This window comes from Suricata suricatta, chromosome 4 (genome assembly GCF_006229205.1).
Source record: "Suricata suricatta isolate VVHF042 chromosome 4, meerkat_22Aug2017_6uvM2_HiC, whole genome shotgun sequence".
Lineage (NCBI taxonomy): Eukaryota > Metazoa > Chordata > Mammalia > Carnivora > Herpestidae > Suricata > Suricata suricatta.
Window position 1 is genome coordinate 116656931 of NC_043703.1, and position 23628 is coordinate 116680558.

Consider the following 23628-nt stretch of genomic DNA (forward strand, 5'->3'; position numbering starts at 1 on the left):
GACCTGGGGTGGGGATGGGGCAGCAGGGCTTAAGGAGGGAGGTGTGGAGGGAGGAGGCCCACTGCCATTCTTGGTATGGTTCTCTCTCCAGGAGCAGAGCCGTATCTGGCCTCACTCTGGGCAGCTTATAAGGCCTGGTGTGAGTTTTGTTGATGCAAGTGCAGCATAAAAGGAACAAATCCGCCAGCACCAGAGCTGTTGCCACTGGAGTCCTTTTGCATACATTTCTCAAATGATAATTCATTCTACCCAGCCCCCTTCCCCACCCCCCAAGGCCGATTTATTGAAAAAAACACCTTATATGGTAATATTGTTAACACACCGTCAGCTGGCCTTTTTAGGGACTCTGTTTAAAGAAGATCCGCCTCTGGGGTTTTATATTGCTCTGGTATTTATGCCAAAGACACACCAGCCCTCCGTCACTGGGAGAAGGATCTCTCGCACACTCGGTGAGTACTGCACACACAGCTTCTGCCATCCCTTCCTTTCTGAGGCTGCCTGGCCCCCTGAGTGCGGGAGGCGCCTCCAGATTGGCCTGGCTTCCGTGACGCTGGCCCAGCGCAGACGTCAGGGCACTCGGTGGGCAGTGGGGCCTCTGAGCCTGCTGCTGCCTTCCAGGAAAAGGCATTTCTGGCCACGGGGCATCCTAGACATCCCTGCGGCTAGGTGGCGGGTGGGACATAACACCTATGGTCTCTACTCCCCCTGGTCACCTGGGCCACTGCAGACCCATACCTTCATGTCCTTTGTCATGGCTCAGAATGTCTGAGAGGCTGTTTTAGGGGAGCAGATGCTTTGCAGGAAAACAGCTTCTTCAGTGGTCCGAGGGTCCATGACATGTCTGTTGGGAATGGAAGTGTGTTTTCTTCAGTCCCCTTGTGGGTCTCACTATTCTCCAGTTCATACTTGGCTGAGATGAATGGAGAATTTCTCAGTCCTTGAAGATTCCAGGGTCACTGGGGGATGTGGAAAGTCAGGGTTGGGGCACGGGCAAGTGTCCTGCGGCATCATGCAGATTTAGGGCTGGCGGGAACAGGAGAGCCATCTAATTCATTCTGAAGACACTGAGGCCCGGAGAAGTGACCTGCCCAAAAGGCTCACACCCAGCTGGGAAACCACCTACCAATGCCTTCCTCCTCCCTTCCCATCCCCCTGCACCACACTCACACACAAATCATTAAGAGGGAAATGAGACCAAGGGACTGTTTCCACTTTTGTGACCCCAGTCTACTAACATCTGTTTGTGGCTGCGGCAGGTTGGTACAGTGGTGGAACCTTTAGGGGCAGACTGCCCAGCTGCCAGAGTCACTCAGTGACCTCAGTGTTCTCACCTGTAAAATGGGAGTGCAAGTAATAATACCTACTTGGCAGTGCTGTTGAAGGGATTAAATGAGATAACACATTTATAGGGTGCTCAGCTGAACACTGTCAGGGCCTGGCCCTGACTGCTTTAAGTATCACCTGAAGGGCTTGTTGAAACACAGGTTGTCCTACACCGCACCCTAGTTTCTGATTCGGTAGGCTAGGGTAGGGCTGATAATCTGCATGCCTAATAAGCTCCCAAGCGATGCTGAGGCGGCAGGTCTGGAACCACGCTTTGCACAGGGAAGCACTAAGTGCTTGCTTTTTACTATTGAACAAGTTTAGACTTTGAGGTTAGCCTTTGGGCAGAAAAGAAACTGAGCTTCTTCTGGTGGAGACGGACTAGTACTGGAGAAAAATGCAATGAGCAAGGAGATACTACATGCCAGGTCTGGGATACCAAATGGGCAGTATGACATCATGACTTTGAGACTAGAGTTCTTGTCTCCTTCCCTTTGCTCATCCCACTAACATTTATTGAGTACGTATTATGTGCCAGGTTCTTGCTCCTTAGGAACAGTGTAGATGCTTCTGTGATCACTAGGAGAGATGAACAAACAAACAGTTAAAGCCCGGGAGGAGCCCTCACCCAGCCCAGGAGTTATCTGGGAAGGCTTCCTGGAGGAAGGGTGCCTGAGCTGGGTCCTAAAGTAGACAAGTCCCCATATCAGGGAAGCATGGTCTTTGGATTGATGAAGTGGCTCAACTCCACTGAATTTAGATTTCAAGACAGGAAGCAGGGACGGTTTAGGACAGAGGAGCAGGCAGTGCTGGATTACTAGGGCTTCCTACACTGAAGGGTCAGGCAATGGGGGACCACAGAATCGTGACAGCAAGAGATATGCCCTTTGAAGGGACTGCTCTGTCAGCGGTGAGGAAAGTGGACTAAAACAGGGCGAGAGCGCTACCACAATGCACAGGGGTCCGGAACCGGGGCACTGCTGGGGTGGCGCGGAATTAGAAATAAGAAGGCCTGAGGATTGGTTGGGAGGTAAGTGGGAGGAGCCGGGGTATTGGGCGTGGCCTCCAGGGTGGGCGGTGCTATTCTCTCTCGGGCGGTTCCCAGTAGAGGATGGCGATGAAGGCCGCAACCCCGGAGGTGGAGTCGAGGTGCCAGGGGCCGGGGGACGGGGTATAGATGCCCCGCAGGCAGTCAGAGAGGGGTCTAGACTGGAGCAGAGCCGGGAGAACAAGGGAGAGAGGCTCAGGTAAAAGAACTGGCTCAAACAGCAAATTCCTGAGAGTCAGAAATAATACTAACCAGAAGTTATTTTAAATTTAATTAAGTATACCAACCAAGTCAAGATAACATAAAGTTGATTAGAGGTGCTGCTGCTAGAATTTCCCACCACAGGAGAGTTTTTCGTTATGTTATTTCTCTCTGCCAGGCTAATTGCATGGATATGTGCATCTGCAGATTATTACAGGCAGCTGCTTAATGTTGTTTGAAGCCCTCCAAAATATTTCTCCAACTATTGTTTGAAGTCCCACCATCTGAGAGGCCTTCCTTTTAGGGCTTACATTTTGCACTGCAATGAAAATGCCTTTGGAAAGTGGCATAAATTCAGTTTTCCCTTCAGTAATCATTGATTTGTGAAGTGCATGGTTCAACTCCTTCCAATATGACAGACTTCATTTATGGGAGCAAGTTCTGATGGAGAAGAGTAAGAGGGATCATAAGAACTATGATTTTTGCAATCCTTTACAACAGGTCTTGGCAAACGTTTTCTGAGGAGGGACAGAGAGTAAATATTTTACTCTTTATAAGTCTAAAACTTTCTACGGCAACTGCTGAAAGCTGCCATCGTGGGGATGGCGGCCATAGATAGTCTGTAAGTGAACCAGTGTGGCCATGTTCCAATAAAACTTTATTGATAGGCCCTGAAATTCAAATTTCATATAATTTTCACAGGTTATAGAATATTATTCTTTGCTGTTTTTTGCAACCATTGAAAAATGTCAAAATCATTCTTAGCTAGTGGAGCACACAAAAACAGGCGCTAGTTTGCCGACCCCAATTTACAATTATAAAGCATTTTTGAAATAATGGTTTTTCATTTGCTCCATGATCCCAGGAGATAGATGTTAACCTTTCCATCTTACAGTTGAGGAAACTGAAGGCCAGAGGGGGATTCAGGGGAAGGGGCCCTGGGAAGCGGTGCCCTGAGGGAGAAGGGGAAAGAAAAGGGAGCTGGAGGGAACTCTGAAGCCAAATCTTGTCTCCTCCAGAGTGACAGGTTGGGGGGGCAGGGGACTAATATCTCTGCCCTCCTGTTTGCCTGAGGGTGGCCAGGGAGATGAGTGAGCTAAAAAATTTTTTGCACTCATTATGTCTTTGGGTTTTGGCCACCCTGAGGGGCGGGGGTGGAGCTGGATTTCAAACTCTGTGAAATCCTCAGTGAAGACCAGATGTAGTATGCGCTGAAAGAGCCAGAACAATTCTATTGGCTTTCTGTGAGCACAGCGTGGTTGTGACCCCAGGAAACCACAGTGACTTTGGCTCTGATTCAGCTGACATGCTCAAGCCTAGCCACAGATTACCAGCAAGCAGCTGAGGAAGGTCTAGAATTTCTGTTGGCAAAGACATTCCAGGAGAGCCTGGCTCCAGGGTGAAAGCCTTCTTCCCAGGCAGTGTGGGGCCCCGTGGAGGCCCCGCTCCAGGCCAGCAGTCCTACCCCTGCTTTCACCTCTGTCACTTCTCATTTGGTTCTGACTTTTAAAAAGCACATTTAAATCCAGCTAAAGTGCTGCAGAATGGCTTTGTTGACTTGACAGCTTTAAGTTGCTTTGTGGCTTGTCTCAGCTGCTGCTCGGCTTGGGAAACAAAGTCCAATACTCCCTTTCTGTGTGTGGAGAACTCAGCGGGAGACAAAAGGGTTCATTGAAAAGCCAGACAGGCTTGAACTACAAATCACACCAGAGAGAGATGCTGAGGGGACGCTAGAGGGAGGTAGTCACAGAGGTGGAGCCTTGCCTCGAGGCCACCTTCCAGCTTTTGAGTTGGTTTTCCCCTCACGGTAGACCACCTGCCAGAACAGGGCAGCACAACTGTTTGGTGAGCAGCTTGTGAAGAGAAAACTGTCCCCATGTGATTCAAATCAGGCCCGTGTGAGCAAGCTGTCAGGAGAGTAGACTGTGAGGACACAGGGATCCCAGGGGCAGGGCAGATCAGGTCTGGGAAGGGACCACTCAGGTGCTGGTGTGATCACCCAACATTTATTGAGTACCTACTGTCTGCTAAGCACTGAGTTAAGTTCGGGGACTGTAAACGTAAACCCAAACTTAGTCCTGGCATAGGAGGGGTGCAGAGGCTCAGAAAGAGAAGTGAACACAGATCCTTTTGTTTAGGGCTTTTCCTGCCAATGGCTTTAGAAAGATAGAGAGGCAGAAGCAAAAACACCAAACATGGAGAAGTTAGGACAGTTTCACTAAGGAAGGTGGAAGCTTCTGGCCTTGGAACCTGTTCTGAGTTGATGCTAGCCCTGCCTCTTCTTGGCTGAGAGACCTTGGGCCAAGTTCTGTCCCTTCTCTGAGACTTGGTTTCCAAATCTGTAAAATAGAAATAAGAATATCTTCCTTTGGGGATTTTATGAGTGAGGATTAAACAGATAATCTATGTGAAGAGTCCCACATTTTTAAAATTAAAAATACATTTTTACCAAAAATGGAAATATGGAAAATACTGGTATGGTTCACCTCGCAATGCCGCTCACCCCTTTTCTGTTGCATTCACTGTCCTGTGCTCTCCATTACACGAAGGTTTCTGGCAGTTAGTTTACAAACCAATTTATTATTCAACAACTTCTTTTCATATTAGGTGACTTCTAATGTTTGGTTATTTTAAGCTGTGCTAAACTAGCTCTTAGCCAAACATTTGCACTCACCCATGAGGATTTCCCAAGGATAAAATCCTAGAAACGACTTTGTGGAGTCAAAAGTTAGGTACATTTTTAAGACTGTTGACAACGTTTTTCGAATTCCCCTTCCGAAATGCAGTACAATTTGACACTCCTCAGCTGTGAATGCAAACCCACCTCCCCACGCACTTGCCAGCTGACGGGGAGGGGGTGGGGGGCAAGACTCAGACATGGGATTCCAGCTAGAGGTGGTGTTAGCTTTTCTCCTGGCCACAGAGCACTACTCCCTGCCCGCAGGACCCCACGGCCTGCTTACAGATGGTGAACAAGAGCTATCACAGTTCGCTTATTTAGACCCACATGCAAAACCTCGTATTTACCCTATCATGTTTAATATTATTTGACTTGGCTCCTTTTCTCCGTTTCTTAAGATCATCTTGGGTTTTGATTCTTCCATCCAACATATTTAATATTATACTCTCTTCCAGCTCTGAAAATTTGATGGGCATGTACTCCATATTTTCATCCAATGCATTTATAAAAATGTGTGACAAAGGACTAAGAGTGGCACCTGGAGGCATATTGCTGCCTCCAGGTTGATGTTGGCCCAGTAATTAACACCTTTCAGTGACAGTAATTCAGGCAGCTGTAAATATGCCTAACTGATTTATTGTCCAGCCCACATGGTTTTATCAATAGGGATATCACAGGAGACCTTGTCAGAGCCTGTGATCAAGTTAAGGTCAATGGCTCCCACCTTCTCCTGCATTCCCAGCCCACAGCAGTCCTGGGGGGAGAAGGGAAGGCTCTCACTCTGTCAGCATTTGTTCTTGGTAAACCCTAGTAATTATAAGAAATCACTGCTTCTTTAACAATGCTTTTTTCTTTAATAGTGCCTTTTGGAAACCTGCCTACCTTGCGTATCAAGATTAACTGATGTTTTCAAAATCTGCTTTCTTTCCCTTTTTGAGCATTAGAACAGACTTTGCCCATCTTCAGTTTTCTGACATCCCTTCATTTTCCACTCTTCTAACGAGGTAGGAAGTTAGGGATCTTCTCTGCAATCCAGAAACTGCTCAGACCAGACACAATATCATTTTAAGCAGCTTGGGGAAGTGATCTCCTTCAATCTCCATTTCATCTCACACCTTGATTTCCTGTTTCCCATGTTTGGTCTATCTTTGTTATTCTAAAGATCCTTCTCCATGACACCCATTGATTAATTTGCTCCTTTATTTGGATGACAAACATTTAAGAGCGTACTCTGTGCCAGACATTGTGTTGGGGACACTGAAGAATCACGGGAGAACAGGACAGACCCAGCTCCTGCCTTTGCAGAGCTATGAACAAATGGGGCCAGGATATGCAGAGTTGATCATTGCTCATGCAAGTTCAAGGTGCTGTGGGGCCAAGAAGAGGGGCTACTGAGATACTTGTGGGCCAGAGAGGCCTCATGAAAATGCTGTGTCCAGGCAGAGGCCTAGTAGGTGATGGAGTTAGAGTAGCAAACAGGTAAGGAGAGGGTCCTCCAGACCCTACGTCTCAAGGTCCAGCAGGGAGGGAAGATGACACAGTTCAGAGAATGGAAAAAACGTCCACATAGGCAGTGAGAAGGCCAAGAGGAGGCAAGAGGGAAGATGAGCCTGGAGACACAGGTCGGGCCAGACCCTGGGGGGCTCTGTGGCTTGAGTCAGAGGGTTGGGACTTGAACCATGGCCATGGGGAGCTCCCGGGGGAACAGAGACACAGGCAGAGCTGGATTCAGGAAGTCACAGCAGCTTCTTCCCTGATGTGCAGTCTGCTTTGAGCATAGCAGGGAAGAGCTCCCTTTTAGCCTTAAAATTGTGTTACTGACCTTCTGCTCAGCCTTGACTTTGCCTTTCTGACCTCCTATTCACAGACTGGATCTCTATCTCCTCCTTGCCTTGTCCTACCTTTGACGAGAGGCCAAGGAGGGGCCAGGATCATGAGTTTCTGTAGCGTTTATCTCCTTCCCAGCCTGTGGTCGAATGTTCTGAATGAAGCTTCCAGGCACCTTCCTCCTCAGCGGCCACCTTCTCTTTTCCCTAGACTGCTGAGAGTTGGCCTCCCCGAGCCCAGGGCCTTTCTGTCTTCTACCCTGTCCCCCCACACCCCCCCAGGCCAGGAGGCAGTCTGCACACCCTCCCCTGAGCTCCTGTTGTCTCTCCTTTGTCACTGAGTGCTGTTTTTTAGCCACCCCGAAAGAAAGAAAACCTGCAACAGATGTGGGAAAAATGAATGCCCTCCCCACTTTGCAGGAGTCACAATGCAGTGATGAGCATTAGCAGACAAACTACTGCTTTCTCCATCCGAAGAGGCAGGGATTGGGCTTCCTGTCCAGGATCCTCTCTCCTCTCAGGCCGCCCTTCCTCCCCAAGCTGCTTCTAATGTCCTCATCCTATAAAGATATCCATCCTATTAGATTAGTCATAGGTAGCACCAGTCACATTAGACCAATGACTTCATTTTGCCTTAATCACCTGTCTAAAGACACTATTGCAAATATGGCCCCCCTGTGACACACTGGGGGTTAAGACCTCCACATATGACTTGGGGCAGTGGGGATACAATTCAGCCAGGACAGTATGATAGAGGGAAGAAGTCTGGCTGCCAGCAAATGGGAGTCCAGGCCATGCCTGCTCCCCATGGAATTGGGCCCTGGTTGGAGGTGGAGTCGAGCTTCAGAATCGAGAAGCCTGTCTCCAGCATGATTCTGACAAGTAGCTGACTAGTTCTCTTCTCCCCCTGCCCCTAAGGTGCTCTAGCCCCCGTTCACTTGGCCACACTTACCATGTGTGAAGAGGAGACCACTGCGCTCGTGTGTGACAATGGCTCCGGACTGTGCAAGGCAGGCTTCGCCGGAGACGATGCCCCTCGGGCTGTCTTCCCCTCCATTGTGGGCCGCCCTCGCCACCAGGTATGTGCTCATCTGGACCCAAGGCTTTGAGCCCCAAGGAGTAAGTGCTGTATAGTGGAGACTATCTGAGGTGTGTGTGTGTGTGTGTGTGTGTGTGTGTGTGTGTGTGAGAGCGAGCTTTGTGAGTGTATGTGTTGAGGGTGGAGGACCCTCTTCCAATTAACTAACAAAGCAAGACCCTTCAAATAGAAATATACAGGACCAAGCCCAACACGACCCAGGCATGCAGGGATGGTATTATGTCTGACTTAAGTCTTTGGAAGAAACTTGTAAAAAATACCTGCAAGTAAATAAGAGCTTGGCCCTTAAGAAAGGTACACTCAGTGAATTAACTTGAGATCACAGGCTACAAAAGAGACAAAATATTTCACCAGGGGGAGCACAAAGGAGGGAGAGATTAAACATGAGTGGAGGGACCAGAGAAGAAGAGGCTTTGTGGAAAAGGGATAACTGAGGATAAGGAGGCTCTCCTCATATGGAGAGAAGAGCAGGAGCCAAAATTTGGAGACGTAAAAATGTAAGCAGAGGGTATCCAAGGAGAGCGAGTCGAGCCCTGAGTGTGTGAAGTAAGGGAAGAAGGGTCTGGAAGGCCCTGCTCTCTCGGACAATGATGTGCTCTTAGGAGAGAGGAGAGACAGGCCCACAGGAAACCCTCTACGTTCTCTCCATGCCGCCTCCACACTCGTCAGTACCTGCCTCCCCCTTGTCTCATTCTGTCCTGTGTCCAGGGAAGAAAGATAGCTTGCCTATCTGCATCCTTCTTCAGAGCCCCTCCACTGTCTAGATCCCCCAAAGTGGAGCCCTCAGCCGCTTCTTCCTTGTCTTTTGCATTACAGGGTGTAATGGTGGGAATGGGCCAGAAAGACAGCTACGTTGGGGACGAGGCTCAGAGCAAGCGAGGGATCCTAACTCTCAAGTACCCCATTGAACACGGCATCATCACCAACTGGGATGACATGGAGAAGGTATTGGTGGACTGCCCCCTTTTAGTATAATATGTCATCATGACCTTCGTTTCCTACAGCCCTCTGTCCTGTCAAGCACCTCTAAAATGTGTCTCTTATTCTTCCTTCTTGTCCATCCCCATGGCCACTCCCCACAGGTCTGCCAGGGGCTCTCACTGGACAGTGGCAACGGCTTCCTGATTCCTTTGTCTCCAGCCTCGCCATCCAAGTGAATTCTCTGCACTGCTGCAAAGCTTGTCTTTCTAAAAACAGATCAGATCCTGTCACTCACCTTCTCGGGAGTCTTCGGTAGCTCTTCATTAACCGACAGTAGCTTCCTAACTCCTGTCTGGCATCTGAGGACCTGTCCTACCCAATGCCCAACTTCTTCCTTTCAAACAGCTTTCGCTCCAGCCGGTGCCTACCGCTGCTGCTGCCTCCAGGCGGGCAAGGGGCTTCTCTCCTTTTCATTTCCCTGTCATGACCTCAGGGAGCTGCATTGAAGCTATGTTATTAGGACGATTCTCTAATGAAAGTTCTAAGTAGCACTCTCTAGGGGTTTCTAGAAGCTTGTGTGTGTGCGTATGTGTCTGTGCAAGGAAATGCAGGGGTGAGGGAGAATTTTTAAATGATAGTTTGTGATCAACAAAATCATGGGCAAGAAATGCTAATAGAACCTTTCTAATATTCTTTTGATACGTTCTGCTGACATCTGTCTGAGAATCCTTGTTTTTGCAAGGAGTACCTTTTGAAGTGTCATAGAGTGCTTATCGAACAGACTGCAACCAAAAACGGAGGATATCGCTGTGAAATCTGTCATATGCTCTACTCTTGTCTAAATCCACAGTTCACACCACACCATGGAGGGGCTATGAGCACAGACCCTGGAGTCTGTGGCTAGGAGGTCTGGGAGCGAGTCCTTCCTTCTGTGCCTCAGTTTCTCCATTTGTGTAGATAAAAATACTTCCTTCATTAGGGTTGCTTTGGAGATTGAATGAGGTCCTCAATACAACCCCAAGGCATGGCCATGCTCAGTAAATGCATCTATTACTCAGATGTATCTAACAGAATCTAATTCAAAAACATAATAGACAAAATATTTTAGCATAAAAATATTTTAGCACAGTAATAGCAATGTGTGACCTCTTTAAAGAAATTCCTAAAAATACATTGTACACTCCAAAGAAAAACAGAATAGAGAAAAGCTGTCAAATCTTCCCAAATTAATTTATAGGCTCCTTGCCTTTCTACTAAAAAATCTCACAATTTAAAAAATTGTAGGGGCACCTGGGTGGCTCAGTTGGTTAAGCGTCCAACTTCAGCTCAGGTCATGATTTCACGGTTCGTGGGTTCGAGCCCCCATCAGGCTCTGTGCTGACCTATAGCTCAGAGCCTAGAGCCTGCTTCAGATTCTGTGTCTCCCTCTCTCTTTGACCCTCCCCTGCTCACACTGTTTCTCTCTCTGTCTTGAAAATAAATTAAAAAAAAACATAAAATAAGAAAAAAGGAAAAATTGTATATATTTAAGGTATACAAGCAGATGACTTGATTTACATTTATGTATGTAAGAGTCACCACATTCCAGCTGATCAATGTATCTATCACCTCACATAGTCACTTTTTTACCTCGTACTGAGAACACTTAGGAAATACCCTTTTAGTAAATTTCACATACACAGGACAGTATTGTTACCTACAGTCACTGTGCTGTACATCAAATCTCCAGAATTTACTCATCCTGCATAAGACCCTGTACCACTTGACCAACATCTCCCTGCCTCCCTCACCCCCCTAGCTCTTGGTAACTACCATCCTACTTTCTGCTGCTATGAGTTTGAGTAAAAAAAAAAATCAGAATTTTTAATTCTGCAAGGTAATTATAAAGTATGTTTGGAGAAACAAATAAGGCAAAATTTATGGGAACAAAATGAGTAAGAAAAACTATGAGAAGCTTCCCATGTTCACATATTAAAATATAATATAGTATAAAAATTAAAACAGTTTGGTACCAGCACAAAGGTAAAGATGAAATACATGATAAATGAAATTTTGAATGCCAAAGGGAGAAAAGGATTAGTCAATGAATTATTCCAGGACAACCGATGAGTTATTTGGTAAATGGGAAGTATTTATTGCCTCTACTTTATACCATTTCACCAAACACATATCAACTGATTATAAAAGTTAAATATAAAAGTTCAAATGGTAAAAAAAAAAATACAATATAGTAAGGATGAGCATTTATCAAATTTCTGGTGAAAGAAGTCATAGAGGGGAAAAAATGACAAATGTGATTTTTAAAAAATCATAACTTCTAGTGTGTGAAAAACATAACCAAATATAACAGGCTAAACAATAAGTTGTAAAAAAAATTCACAAGGGCAACGAAGATGAAGATAAACAGCTAATGTAAATTGATCATTAAAGATACAATCTCCACCAGGCAAATAAAAAAAAGGGCATGAACAAATAATTTGCTAAACAGAAATTATAAAAAGTTGCAAATCTGAAAAAGCTTAAACTCATTTGAAAGAAATCTAAATTTTCAAAGTAAAACAATGAGGAATTATATTTCCCTATCAAATTATTTCCTATATTAAGAGTGAGAACCATGGATGTAGGTAGGGGCAAAATGCGTTTTCTTATTCTGGAGAAAAGAGTAAGTTAGCCTCTTTGTTGATAAATAGAAATCAAGAAGTCTTCTGGAGCACCAGCATGGCTCAGTTAGTTAAGCATCTGACTCTTGATTTCGGCTCAGGGCATGATCTTTTGGTTTGTGAGTTCGAGTCCCGTGTCGGGCTCCGCCCTGCAGCGTCTCCTAGGATTCTTTCTCTCCCACTCTCTTTCTATCCTTTCCCCTTCTCTCTCATAAATGTTTTTTTTTTTTAAGTCTTCCAATCACCATGCTAATAGTCTAGTAATTCTACTTCTAAAATTCTTTTCTTTGGAAATGCCCAGAATAGAAAATGGAAAACATAATATGCACAAGATAGCTATGATAGGATTAGTTATAAACAAAAATCAAAGATCCCATGAATAGTAATATGATTAAATATATGATAGCATATAGTGAAATATAGTATAAGCATTAAAATGTTCAATTAATTAAAAATAAATATTTACTGTGAAAAAGGTAATTATATCTGTTACACTCATCAAAAAGTGGCAGGAAACAAGATTGAAGGTAAAAACATAAAAATAGTATAACAATAAATAAATATAAGTATATGAAATAAATAAATGGTGATAGCAATAAATTTGAAAATGCTTAAAGGTGAAAGATTAGTAGGAAGAAAGAGCCAAAATGTTAACTATTACTAGGTGATGGAAATGTCGGAGACTTTTACTCCTCTTAAAAATACTTCGGTAATTTTAAAGTTATCAACATGTTTAACTTTTCAAGTACTTTATAAAAGCTCTAAAAAGTGAAATGAAAATGAAGTGCAGGTATTTGGCCTCAACAGCCAGGACTGGGGTTTCTGGACCCAGGGTCCAGCCTGGGAACCTGCAGCCACAGCAATCCCCCCAGCCGGTTCTGTGACAAAGTGTCTGGGGCACACATTTCAAGAAATACTGACATCACTCAGTTAAGACTCATTGCCATTCACATCTCTGATGTGAAACTTCCACAGACGCGGCCTTGGCGTATGCCGCTTCCTCTGCCGCAGAAGTCCTTCTTGGCCTCTGGAGGCCTGCCTTTGCCTGCAGGGCCCACTCGAATCCCCCAGATAATGAACTGCCTCCTCTTCTACTCAAAATGCAGATGTGTCTTTGTATTTTGTCTTCTCGGGTATTTTTCTCCCGTCTGGACTTTGAAACCGAGATCAAGGGGCCATATCTGATTTCATATCTGTCCTCATCACAGTTAGCACCATCCTAGCACAAAGCTGAGGGTCCACAAATATATGGGTGCCATGGAAGCAAATGACCCAATGCCCTGCCTCTGAGGAAACCAGAGCCCTATTAAGTCCCTGCCACTCTGCTGAATGCCTCTGAAAAAAAAAAGAGTCATGTTTGGTTGTCTTGGATCATTAGACATGGTGAGAAGAAATAGCTTGCTCTAAAGCAGTGATTCTCAACAGAAGCAATTTTGCCTCCTGGGAGATATTCGGCAATGATTGGAAACATTTTTGCTTGTCATAGCTGGAGAGGTTCTACTGGCATCTAGTGGGTGGAGGCCAGGAATGCCCAACACCCTATGATGCATAGGTCAGCCTCCCCGCCCACCCCCTCACCCCCATATCGTGGAAGTATCCAAAATGAAATGTCAAAGTGCTGAGGTTGGGAAACCATGCTCTAAAGCACCAGCCTGGTCAGTAATAAACAATGACAGTTCAAACATATTTGTCAGGTTCCTATAGAGAGGTGTGAGCAGGGGGAGGGAACCAGAAAGGGATGTTGAGGCACCCAAGTACTAGGAACAGAGGAAAGCTCTTACACCCTAAGCCTGAAGGACGGGTTAGGGGCAGCATCACTAGGAAAAAGGGCCACAGTAGGAGCCGGGCCACTGAAAGCCACACCATTGCTTGGAGAAACAAGCTCTCCCTCTCCCCACTCTCTAGCCTCTCGTGGCTGTCTTCCATCAGTCAAGCATAGCCAGAAGCCAGGAAGCACTGAGAGATGCAGTGTGCCTGGCCCCCAGGGGAGAAAGGGGAGATAGAAGTAGAATAAAGAGGAGGCAAGTTCCTATGGAAATAATCAATAAACATGCTAAGTATATGGGCCCCAGGTCTGAGTCCTGTCTAGGGCCCCTGTTGAAAAGCAATATAAACTCCAAAGGTAAAGCAGAAATTCTCAGGACTGACAGTCTCCTCTCCAGACCCTTCCCATGCTATGGACATTGTGTCCTGCTCCCCCAGCATGCACATGCCTATTGGAATTTTATAGGAGACTCTTCAGCTCATTTGACTTTTGTCTCAACCAGATCTGGCACCACTCCTTCTACAATGAGCTGCGGGTAGCACCTGAGGAACACCCCACCCTCCTCACGGAGGCCCCCCTAAATCCCAAGGCCAACAGGGAGAAGATGACCCAGGTAAGAGGCCAGGAAGTCTTAAGTGTGAATGCAAGAAAGCAGAATAGATCCCTTCTCCCTTTCATGTATCAGTGCAACAAAAATTTCTGAGGACGTGCTATATGCGTAGTCTATACCAGACCCTATGGGAGGTGGGAGTGGGGTAAATAGACACAGCCTTTGCCCTTAATAAGGTTACAAAGCATCCTGAGAGCCAAGAGGTGCTGTGATTTCTGCCAAATCATCCTTTATTCTTCCTTTACCTTTCAGATCATGTTTGAGACCTTCAATGTCCCTGCCATGTACGTTGCCATTCAAGCTGTGCTCTCTCTTTATGCTTCTGGCCGTACAACAGGTGAGCAACCTGTCATCCGATCCCTTCCTGACTGGGCGGTGGGGGGTGGGTGCTTTAGAGAAAGCTGAGCTCCTGCAAAAGTTCCTGCTCAGAAGAATCAAAAGGACAGCCAAAGTCCAGGGAAAACCCTGCTTAGGGATAACAGAAGGGAAGCCCATGTGGAATTCATTCAGCTCTACCTGGTAGAGCTGGCAAGAATGTATATGAACAAAGCATGACAAGTACATCCGGCAAGGGCCATTTCCCTCACAGCAGTCAGCCCCTGAGCTTACATACACTTTCCAGCAGCATTGGACTGTTGCTGCTCATGCACCTGTGATGGTGGATGTGTAGGTGCCTTTGGTATCGAAAGGTGCTCAGGGAAACAGAGGGAACTTCAAGATAAAGCAATTTGTAATGGGGACTTGATAGCTTCTATGAACATTGTTCAATCTTCATTCATTCAAGTATTCATTGATTCAATGATTCATTCATTCATTCATTCATTCTTCAGACATTTTCCATTACTCCCTACCAGATGCCAAAGACTACACCAGGCCACAGGCACACAATGACAAACAAGACAGCCCTGCCATCCTGGAGCTAATGGTCTAGTGGGGGAGAGGCAAAATGAAAAGATAGTTTCACTGCTGATGATAAGGACAGTGATGGGAAATGTATGATGGTTCTATAATTTACTTATGTGTTTTACCACATCTCTACTGCTGGACTTTTAGATTATCTTCAGTTTTTATTTTTTATTATAAAATATGCTATGATCAGCATTCTTGTACAAGTGTAAGCTACTGGTCCCTAGATATTTATTTTGCATTGGGCCCTTACTGAGGCATCTTATTAGCTCTAACCATGTCTCTGTTGATTCTCTTGGGTCTTCTAGGTATACAGCTTCATCATCTGTAAATGACAATTCTGTCTCCTTTCAATAATACCTTTTATTTCTATTTTCTGTCATATTACATTGGTTAGAACATCTAGGACTGTATTAAATAATAATGTAATACAATATTACAGTGTTTCTCCATCAATTATGATATGGATTGAGATTTAGTATCATGTTGAAAAGCTCATTTCCTTTCGTGGTTTACTATGTTTCATCAGAGAATGTTATTTTTTTTTAATTGGATAGTTTTTATAGTCCCTTCCAGATCTAACATTCTCCATGCATCTGCATATGTGTTAGTTTAATGCCAGAAGTATGTGCAAATTATCTAGTCTCCCTAAAGAATGTGCAATTGAGATGCACATCGACAAGATTACATTTCTATGAAAGTGTTTCAAGGAATACAAGAAGGGAAGATGTTTTACTTGGCTTCCAGAAAGCTACATTGTCATTTGGGGGACTAAGTTGATGTTCACCAAAATATTATTGTTGATCCTTAGGGTGGGTGAATTTTCCTAGCTGCTAAAGACAAATATGGTAGTTGAGGATTATTTGATAACTGGTCCCAGAAAGATGGAAGACAAGAAGTTTTCATGGATCCTATCCCCTCTGTCCATAGGCATCGTGCTGGATTCAGGGGATGGTGTCACCCACAACGTCCCCATCTATGAGGGCTATGCACTGCCCCATGCCATCATGCGCCTTGACCTGGCTGGCCGTGACCTCACCGACTACCTCATGAAGATCCTCACAGAGAGAGGCTATTCCTTTGTGACCACAGGTATCCAGCCCTTTCCCTGATTCTCACTTGAGCTCAGAATGAAATCTTATCTAGGACCAGATATTCTCTGATGAGAAGTTTTTGGCCCCCTGCCCTGAAACTCACTTGGATAAATGAAGAGGCCCCTAGGCTGGGGCTGGGCCTCTAGACAAGACCAGGTAGTTAGCGCAGCCTTATTTATGGAGGAAAGTTCCCAACCAAGATGCCCTGGGGAGGGCAACAAAGCCTCCTTAAGTGCCCTTTCAGAGCATTCCCTCCTTCCCCAGGGACCTCTCTCCGCAACAGGATCAGAGATGGTTTCTACAGGGCTAAATGGTAGCAAAAACCTGATGATGCATTTTGTTCCTTAGGGGCATTTATGGTTTGTCTGAGGACACATGGACTAAATAAGGTCTGAATTTCTAAGGGGGAAGTTGTCATGCCCCAGTGGCTACCCTGGGCAAGAGGAGATCTCAGGCAGGGCCCTTCCTCGATTCTGTAAGGTCACAGCAAATGCTCCTGCATCTAGACCAGAAATGTGTCCTGTCAGGCCCTCAGGAAGGCCTGTAGCTTTTTCAGGGCAGAGTAAAGACAGCAAGGAGAAACGTCCATGCAAAGTTTTGCCTGGGAGTCAAGATTTTCAACGTGCACTTTAGGAAGAGGAATGAAATATTAACATTTATCCTAAGAATGAATTCAGAGTAGAGGAGGAGGTTTTCACGGAGATCAAAATAGGACAAACTAATAGGACAGAGTATCTACTTTGTCATTTCTCCTCTTACTAGCTGAGCGAGAAATCGTGCGAGACATCAAGGAGAAGCTGTGCTATGTCGCCCTGGACTTTGAGAACGAGATGGCCACAGCAGCCTCCTCCTCCTCTCTGGAGAAGAGCTATGAGCTGCCAGATGGGCAGGTCATTACCATTGGCAATGAGCGCTTCCGCTGCCCTGAGACCCTCTTCCAGCCTTCTTTCATAGGTGAGGTGCTGCCCACTGTCCCTGCTAATCGGGAGGGGAGAGGGTGAGGTGAAGGGGTAGGGAGTGGACGGAGAAACACCAGGAGTCACGCACACTTTGTTTATGGTTTATACATAAGCCCATATTTTTCCAGGAAGGGCCAAAAACATATCAACAATACACCAAGATAAAATCTAATTTTTTTAAATGTTTATTTCTTTTTGAGAGAGAGAGACAGAGAGACAGAGTGTGAGCTGGGAAGAGGCAAAGATAGAGAGGGAGGCACAGAATCCAAAGAAGGCTCCAGGCTCTAAGCTGTCTGCACAGAGCCTGATGCAGGGCATGGACTCATGAATCAGGAGATCATGACCTGAGCCAAAGTGGGATGCTCACACTGACTGAGCCACCCAGGCACCCTGATAAAATCTAATTTTAAATAAAAGTATCAGGAAATCAAAATAAAGGAAAAGCAGAATAGGGAATAGAACATAACACTAAGAATAAGGTTAATACATAAAACACTTCTTGGATGGCCTGACATTTAGGTCACTGGGGCCAAAACCCACAGTGGTAAACAGGATGGTTTTGGGAGCAGACCCAGTCTCAAGTCCTGATTTTGCCCCTTCAGACCCTGTCACCTTGGACATGTTACCTTCTTCAAACCTCAGTTTCCTCATATATAAAGTGGAGATAATGATAGTACCTACTTGATAGGGCTGCAATGAGGATTAAATAAGAGAATATTTAATACAAACACAGCTACCTTCTTTTTAAAAATGTTTTATTTATTTTTTGAGAGAGACAGAGAGAGAGAGTGAGCTTGAGCAGGGGAGGGTCAGAGAGAGAGGGAGACACAGAACCTGAAGCAGGCTCCAGGCTCTAAGCTAGCTGTCAGCACAGAGCCCAATGCGGGGCTGGAACCCATGAATCGCGAGATCATGACCTGAGCCAAAGCCAGAGCTCAACTGACTGAGCCACCCAGGCGCCCCCACAGCTACCTTCTTGACAGGTGTATAGGAAGAGATGGCATGTGAGCAAATGCTGATAGACAGTGTAGTGCTACATACCGACTGCACAAAGTGAAAGAAGCCTATGCAATCAGCGAAGGCTTCTTGGAGAAGGTAACATTTGAACAGAATCTTGAAGAATTAGTATCATTTGATGGTATCTGGAGACAGAAGGAGTGCAGAATGGGAATGGCCTACAAAGCGGATGGAAGGCTACATATAAAGACATGGAGGTGCGAAAGGTCATGTTCTATTTGAGACATGATGGGAGAAGTAGGTGTGTGTGTGTGTGTGTGTGTGTGTGTGTGTGTGTGTGTGCGCGCGTGCGCACTCACACAGAGGGGAAACTGGAGAGAGTTGCTGGACCACACAAAGAACATGGTGTTCAATCTTAGCAATGAAGATCCCTGCAAGTTTTTGGCAGCAGTGTAGCAAGGTCAGGTTTGTATTTTAGGGAGATTCCTCTAATCTCAGTGTGAAATTCTGTCACATGGAGAAGACTAGAGGTGGGAGAGGCCAGGTAGGTGGGCGTGAGCTGGTTGGGGATGCAGGCCTTTCGCTGTGGAAAGTCTTGGTGCCTGGCTAAGGGAGCTGGATGTAACTGGTAGATTAGGGAGGCTGTTAAAGATGATATGATGGGGGCGCCTGGGTGGCTCAGTCGGTTAAGCCTCTGACTTCAGCTCAGGTCAGATCTCACGTTCGAGGGTTCGAGCCCCGCATCAGGCTCTGTGCTGACGGCTACCTCAGAGCCTGGAGCCTGCTTCCGGTTCTGTGTCTCCTTCTCTCTCTGCCCCTCCCCCTCTCATGCTCTGTCTCTCTCTGTATCAAAAATAAATAAAACATTAAAAAAAAAGATGATATGATGAATATATCCATGCAGTGGGATATTGTTAAGCAATAAAAGAGAATAAAGTACTGACACAGGCTCTAACATGGATGAGCCTTGAAAACATTATATGAAATGTTAACATGAACATAACATTAAGTGAAAGGAGCCAGACACAACATGAACATAACATTAAGTGAAAGGAGCCAGACACAAAAGGCTACATATTGTACGATTTCATGTATATGAAACCCCCAGAACTGGCAAATCTATAGAGACAGAAAATAAATTAGTGGTTATCTAGGGCTGGACAAGGTGTGATGGGGGAGATGGCAGGGGCTGCTAATGGGTATGGAGTTTCTTTTTGGGGTATAAAAATGTTCTGAAGTTAGATTTTGGAAATTAGATTTTGCACAATCTGTGAGTATACTAAAAACTACTGAATTCTATGATACATAAATTATAGCTCAATAAAGCTTGAAAAAAGACAACACAAGAAGTGTTCCCTTAGAAATATATCTCAGGTGATAAATGTGAAAGATCAATCAGAACAGGAGGAACCGAGGGCCAGTTAGAGGTCTGATCCTGGGGGCGTTTAAGGGTCTGAACTAAGGTAGCTGCCACAACAGAAGGGTCCAGAAGTGTGGGTATTTACAAAGTGATGGATGCTGACGAGCTCTATGACCTGCGCTAGGCATGGAGTCTGCCGGGATTCATGAAACCACCTACAATTCCATCATGAAGTGTGACATCGATATCCGCAAGGACTTATACGCCAACAATGTCCTCTCTGGGGGTACTACCATGTACCCTGGCATTGCTGACAGGATGCAGAAGGAGATCACAGCCTTGGCCCCCAGTACCATGAAGATCAAGGTGAGTCCTGCCCCCAGTTCCCTCCATCCTGTTCTTTAGACAAAGACCTGCCTACTTGGGAGATGCTCAAGTCTGTCTGCCAGGCCCATAGCCTGGTGGTCTTCCGGGCTCAGCATCGTCCTGGGCAGGGGCAGATTTCTTCTCAGGGGATAGTGGTCCTCAGGCACTGGTGAACTGGACTCGTGTTTAGCATGGGATCTCAAACGTAATCACGTGATGTCATATGAGGAGGTGAAAGAGTTTGGGATGAATGAAAGAGAATATTGAGGAGGTGAAGAATGGAATCAGGAGGAGGAAAATAGAGGGAAGAAAAGAAGGAAGCAATACTACAGCATCTTTAGACTTTAAAAGGGATGTGAGTGTTACTCCAGAGGACGGTCAAAGTGTCAGAGAGAAAGTGTGGCTGGGGCAGCCTGCTGGCTCACGTACAGGGACACCACTTGATTCCTGGACAGCGTTTGATCTGTTGTCCCCTCTCGGCTCTAGTCCTCCCCACGCGGCTCCTCACTAGGGCGGCTCACCTCCCGGGCCTCATCAGAATAGGAGCCCACTTGTCTTCTGCTTCTCCCCAGCCTCTCGTCCCCAGGCAACCATACAGGGCTTTTTAGGGCTTCTAGGAGATTTGCTGCTAGCAGGTTTAGAAAAAGAGTTGGGAATTGAATAGAGATGATGAATAGGTGAAAAGTTACAAAGTCTTACAGTCAAGGGGGTCTCTGGGAGTAGGCCTGAACTGAGGAAATGTATTCTAAGAACCTTTTTCACAAAGGAAGGCTGCCCTAGGCCTTCCCCCTTTCTAGCATGCGGTGCTCAGCTCGGGGAAGCAGAGTGGGTCACCAGGGGCCGCTGGAGCAGCCGTACTTACTGAGGCCTGCCATACTGGGGGCGTTCTGGCAGCCTGGGGCAGGGGCTTTCTATCAGGACCACGTGTCAGGATCCCACACCTCACCTCACCCCCAGAGTCTGGCTCAACAGATATGGGGTGCCCCATCACCTACACTGATAAACGTACACCAGCATTTTGACACCTAAACCAATTTGTGAGCCACTGCCCTGAGTTTAACAATGCGTGCCACCCTTCAAGGAGTTTAGGATCTATTCGTAGACACGATCAGTGAAAGGGCAACTTAAATAAGACAAAAGGCAGGGAAAGGGCACTTGAGGCCGGGGAAACAAAGAGAGCAAAGGTGCCCCAGGGTGTGTGCATGCAGGTACAAACACTCCCGGCCAAACTGGACGGCAGGACTTGTACAGAGGACCTGGGGAGATGAGACGGACCGCAGGGAAATGGAAGCAGAGACGTGAGACCAAGGACCGCCAGCCCAGCCGAGTGTCCTCACAGCCAGAGCAGCGCAGCAATAAAATGGCTGTGCTGTCCTTGATGTATCAGTCCAAAGAGTGACTAGTGACATTTGTTTGACTGAATAATAAAATAACTTCTAAAGACTCGTCTTCCTTTGCAATTCCATGATCTCTGCAATTTAGGAAATATGGAGACAGCCTAAGGAGACAAAAGAAAAATCAATTCAGTGTCTGGTTTATTCTAGCACTGAATTCTTAGACCCTTTAATAGCAGTCTTTGTGGATCCGCTTTTAGGTGGAGTTCAAAATTTTTGACAGGGCAACCAATTACTAAAGGCTAAGTGGAGGACTTGCAGGGACAAGGATGAACCATGTGTATATGCACTTGAAAACTGGCCAGATCTAAGTGGCTATTGACAGATGAAGCTCAAGAAAGGGTGTGAGTGGACTGGCTGGCTGGGGTTTGGAAGACTCAGACTGGCCGAGCTGCCCTTGCACCTGAACTCCAGGCAGGAACAGATAGGTGTTTGCATGAGATCCCAGGGACAGAACGCTAAGTATTAATTGCTTGTGCATCTGCAGGTCAGCTGGGAGTCGGCCAATCTAAGTCAGGCCCGGCTAGGCAGCGCTGCAGGTCTAGCCAGCTCAGGTCAGGTCCGTATCTCTCATTATGGGGCCCAGGCTGAAGGGCCAGCAGCTTCTCAAGGGAAGCCCTTCCCCTGGAGATGACAGAGGCACGAGAGACCCTGCCGGCTGCAGCCTCAAGCGCATTTCAAGCTCCTGTTTGTATCCCGTCTGTTCACGTCCCATTGGTCAGGCAAATACGGGGCCCAGACCAAAGTCACTGGATAAAGCAGCACATCCTTCCCTGGGGGGGGAGGGGGGAGGAAGAGAGAGGGAGTAAAGATCTGAGCAACAATCTAATCTACCACAAGGTTTACCCTGTGGGTTTCTGACCATGCGGCTGTCCTCATCTGGGGCAGCCTGCTCTGTAACAAGAGGATTCCTGGACCACCTCACTATTCTCTTAGGAACTGATGGTGATTCTCCACATTTATTCTTTGCAGATTATTGCTCCCCCAGAGCGGAAGTACTCAGTCTGGATTGGAGGCTCCATCCTGGCTTCTCTTTCCACCTTTCAGCAGATGTGGATCAGCAAGCCCGAGTACGATGAGGCAGGGCCCTCCATTGTCCACAGGAAGTGCTTCTAAAGTCAGAACAGAGTCTCTGGGGATCCCCTTGAGACTGCTCTGTCACTAATCATGAAACATTAAAACCTGCAAGCCTTACTTCTCTGTGTGGGGCTTTTCCTCCCCTCCCCACCCCCCCCAGGATTTTACATCGTGCTATGGGCTTTTCACACCTTATTTTTAATCCACACAATTGTCCTGTGAGTTACATATATCCCCATATTACAGATGAGGAAATTGAGGCTCAGAGAAGTTAAGGACTTGCTGCAGACCACAGAACCAAGATTAAAACCCAAGTGTGTCTAACTCTAAAGCCAGTACTCTTATTCTACTACCTTTTTCCTTTTCCTTCAACATGAATAAGAATGAGGGCTAGGTGACTCTTGGCGGTGGGGGGGGGGGGGTAAGTGCGTGTTAGAAACAAGGGCTTTCAGAGATGTGTGTCCTTTTACTCAAGGGCAATACACAGAGAACACAAACCCAAAGAGAAACCCAAGGTTTATAGGCTGTGACATGAATGGTTCAAACACAATGTTTGAACTTGTGTGGAGGAAGGTCACAGTGGCTTAAGAGCTCTATGAGGCTCTTTGTTATTGAGGATCAGGCTGTATCTTGCCCCAAAGCTAACTAGGAAAGGAGCAGCACTCTTAGGAAGAATTTTTTTCTTTCTTTTTTTCCTCTCCTCCTCCTCCTCCCCCTCTCCCTTCATGTTCTTCCTCTTCCCCTTTTTCTTCTCCTTCTCTTCCTCCTACTCTTCCTTCTCCTCTTTCTCCTTCTCTCTCTCTCTCTCTCTCTCATTCTCTTTCTCTTTTATTATTTGCTCCCCACTCTCTGCCTTTGGTCATTTCTGTTTAATTTCACAAATATTTACTGAATTTTCAGCATCTACGATTACTGGGGATGCCCATACAAAATCTATATATCCAGCAAAGATGGTTCCTGCCCAACAAAGTCTCACTGCATAAAGCCGGAGAAGACATATGCAAGACAGTGATTTGAGGTGAAACAGAAGCACCCAGAGAATACCGTGAGGAAATAAGGGATAATAATAATAGCTAACATTGGTTGAGTGATTACAATACATGAGGCCCTAGGTTAAGAGCTTTATAATGATTTCCTCATTTAATCATCACCGTAACATTATTAGCAGGTACTAGTACCATTTCCATTTTACAAACTAACTCTTTCATCCAGCTGGTTAGTAGCAGGACTAGATCCCCACTCTTGCCTGGTACACCTTCCACTCTCTCTGCCTACTCAGGTCCCATCCTTGCTGCCCCTGAGCAGAACCCACTCAGCTGGGAACCTTCCTGGATACACCTGTTCGGGCCCCAGTGGACCCCAGTGGAGGTGCACAGACCTCA

The 23628-nt window shown here is 46.2% G+C and overlaps 1 protein-coding gene across 1 annotated transcript; it reads left to right on the forward strand.

Annotated features, from left to right (window-relative positions):
* The first annotated feature begins 347 nt into the window (after nucleotides 1–347).
* ACTG2 (actin gamma 2, smooth muscle) lies at nucleotides 348–22363 on the forward strand. Its single transcript, XM_029937612.1, has 9 exons — nucleotides 348–449; nucleotides 7997–8157; nucleotides 8994–9122; nucleotides 14026–14136; nucleotides 14386–14470; nucleotides 15970–16131; nucleotides 16896–17087; nucleotides 19594–19775; nucleotides 22142–22363. Exons 1-9 carry the CDS (start codon nucleotides 395–397, stop codon nucleotides 22283–22285), a joined length of 1221 nt encoding a protein of 406 aa, XP_029793472.1. The 5' UTR covers nucleotides 348–394; the 3' UTR covers nucleotides 22286–22363.
* The last annotated feature ends 1265 nt before the right edge of the window (nucleotides 22364–23628 follow it).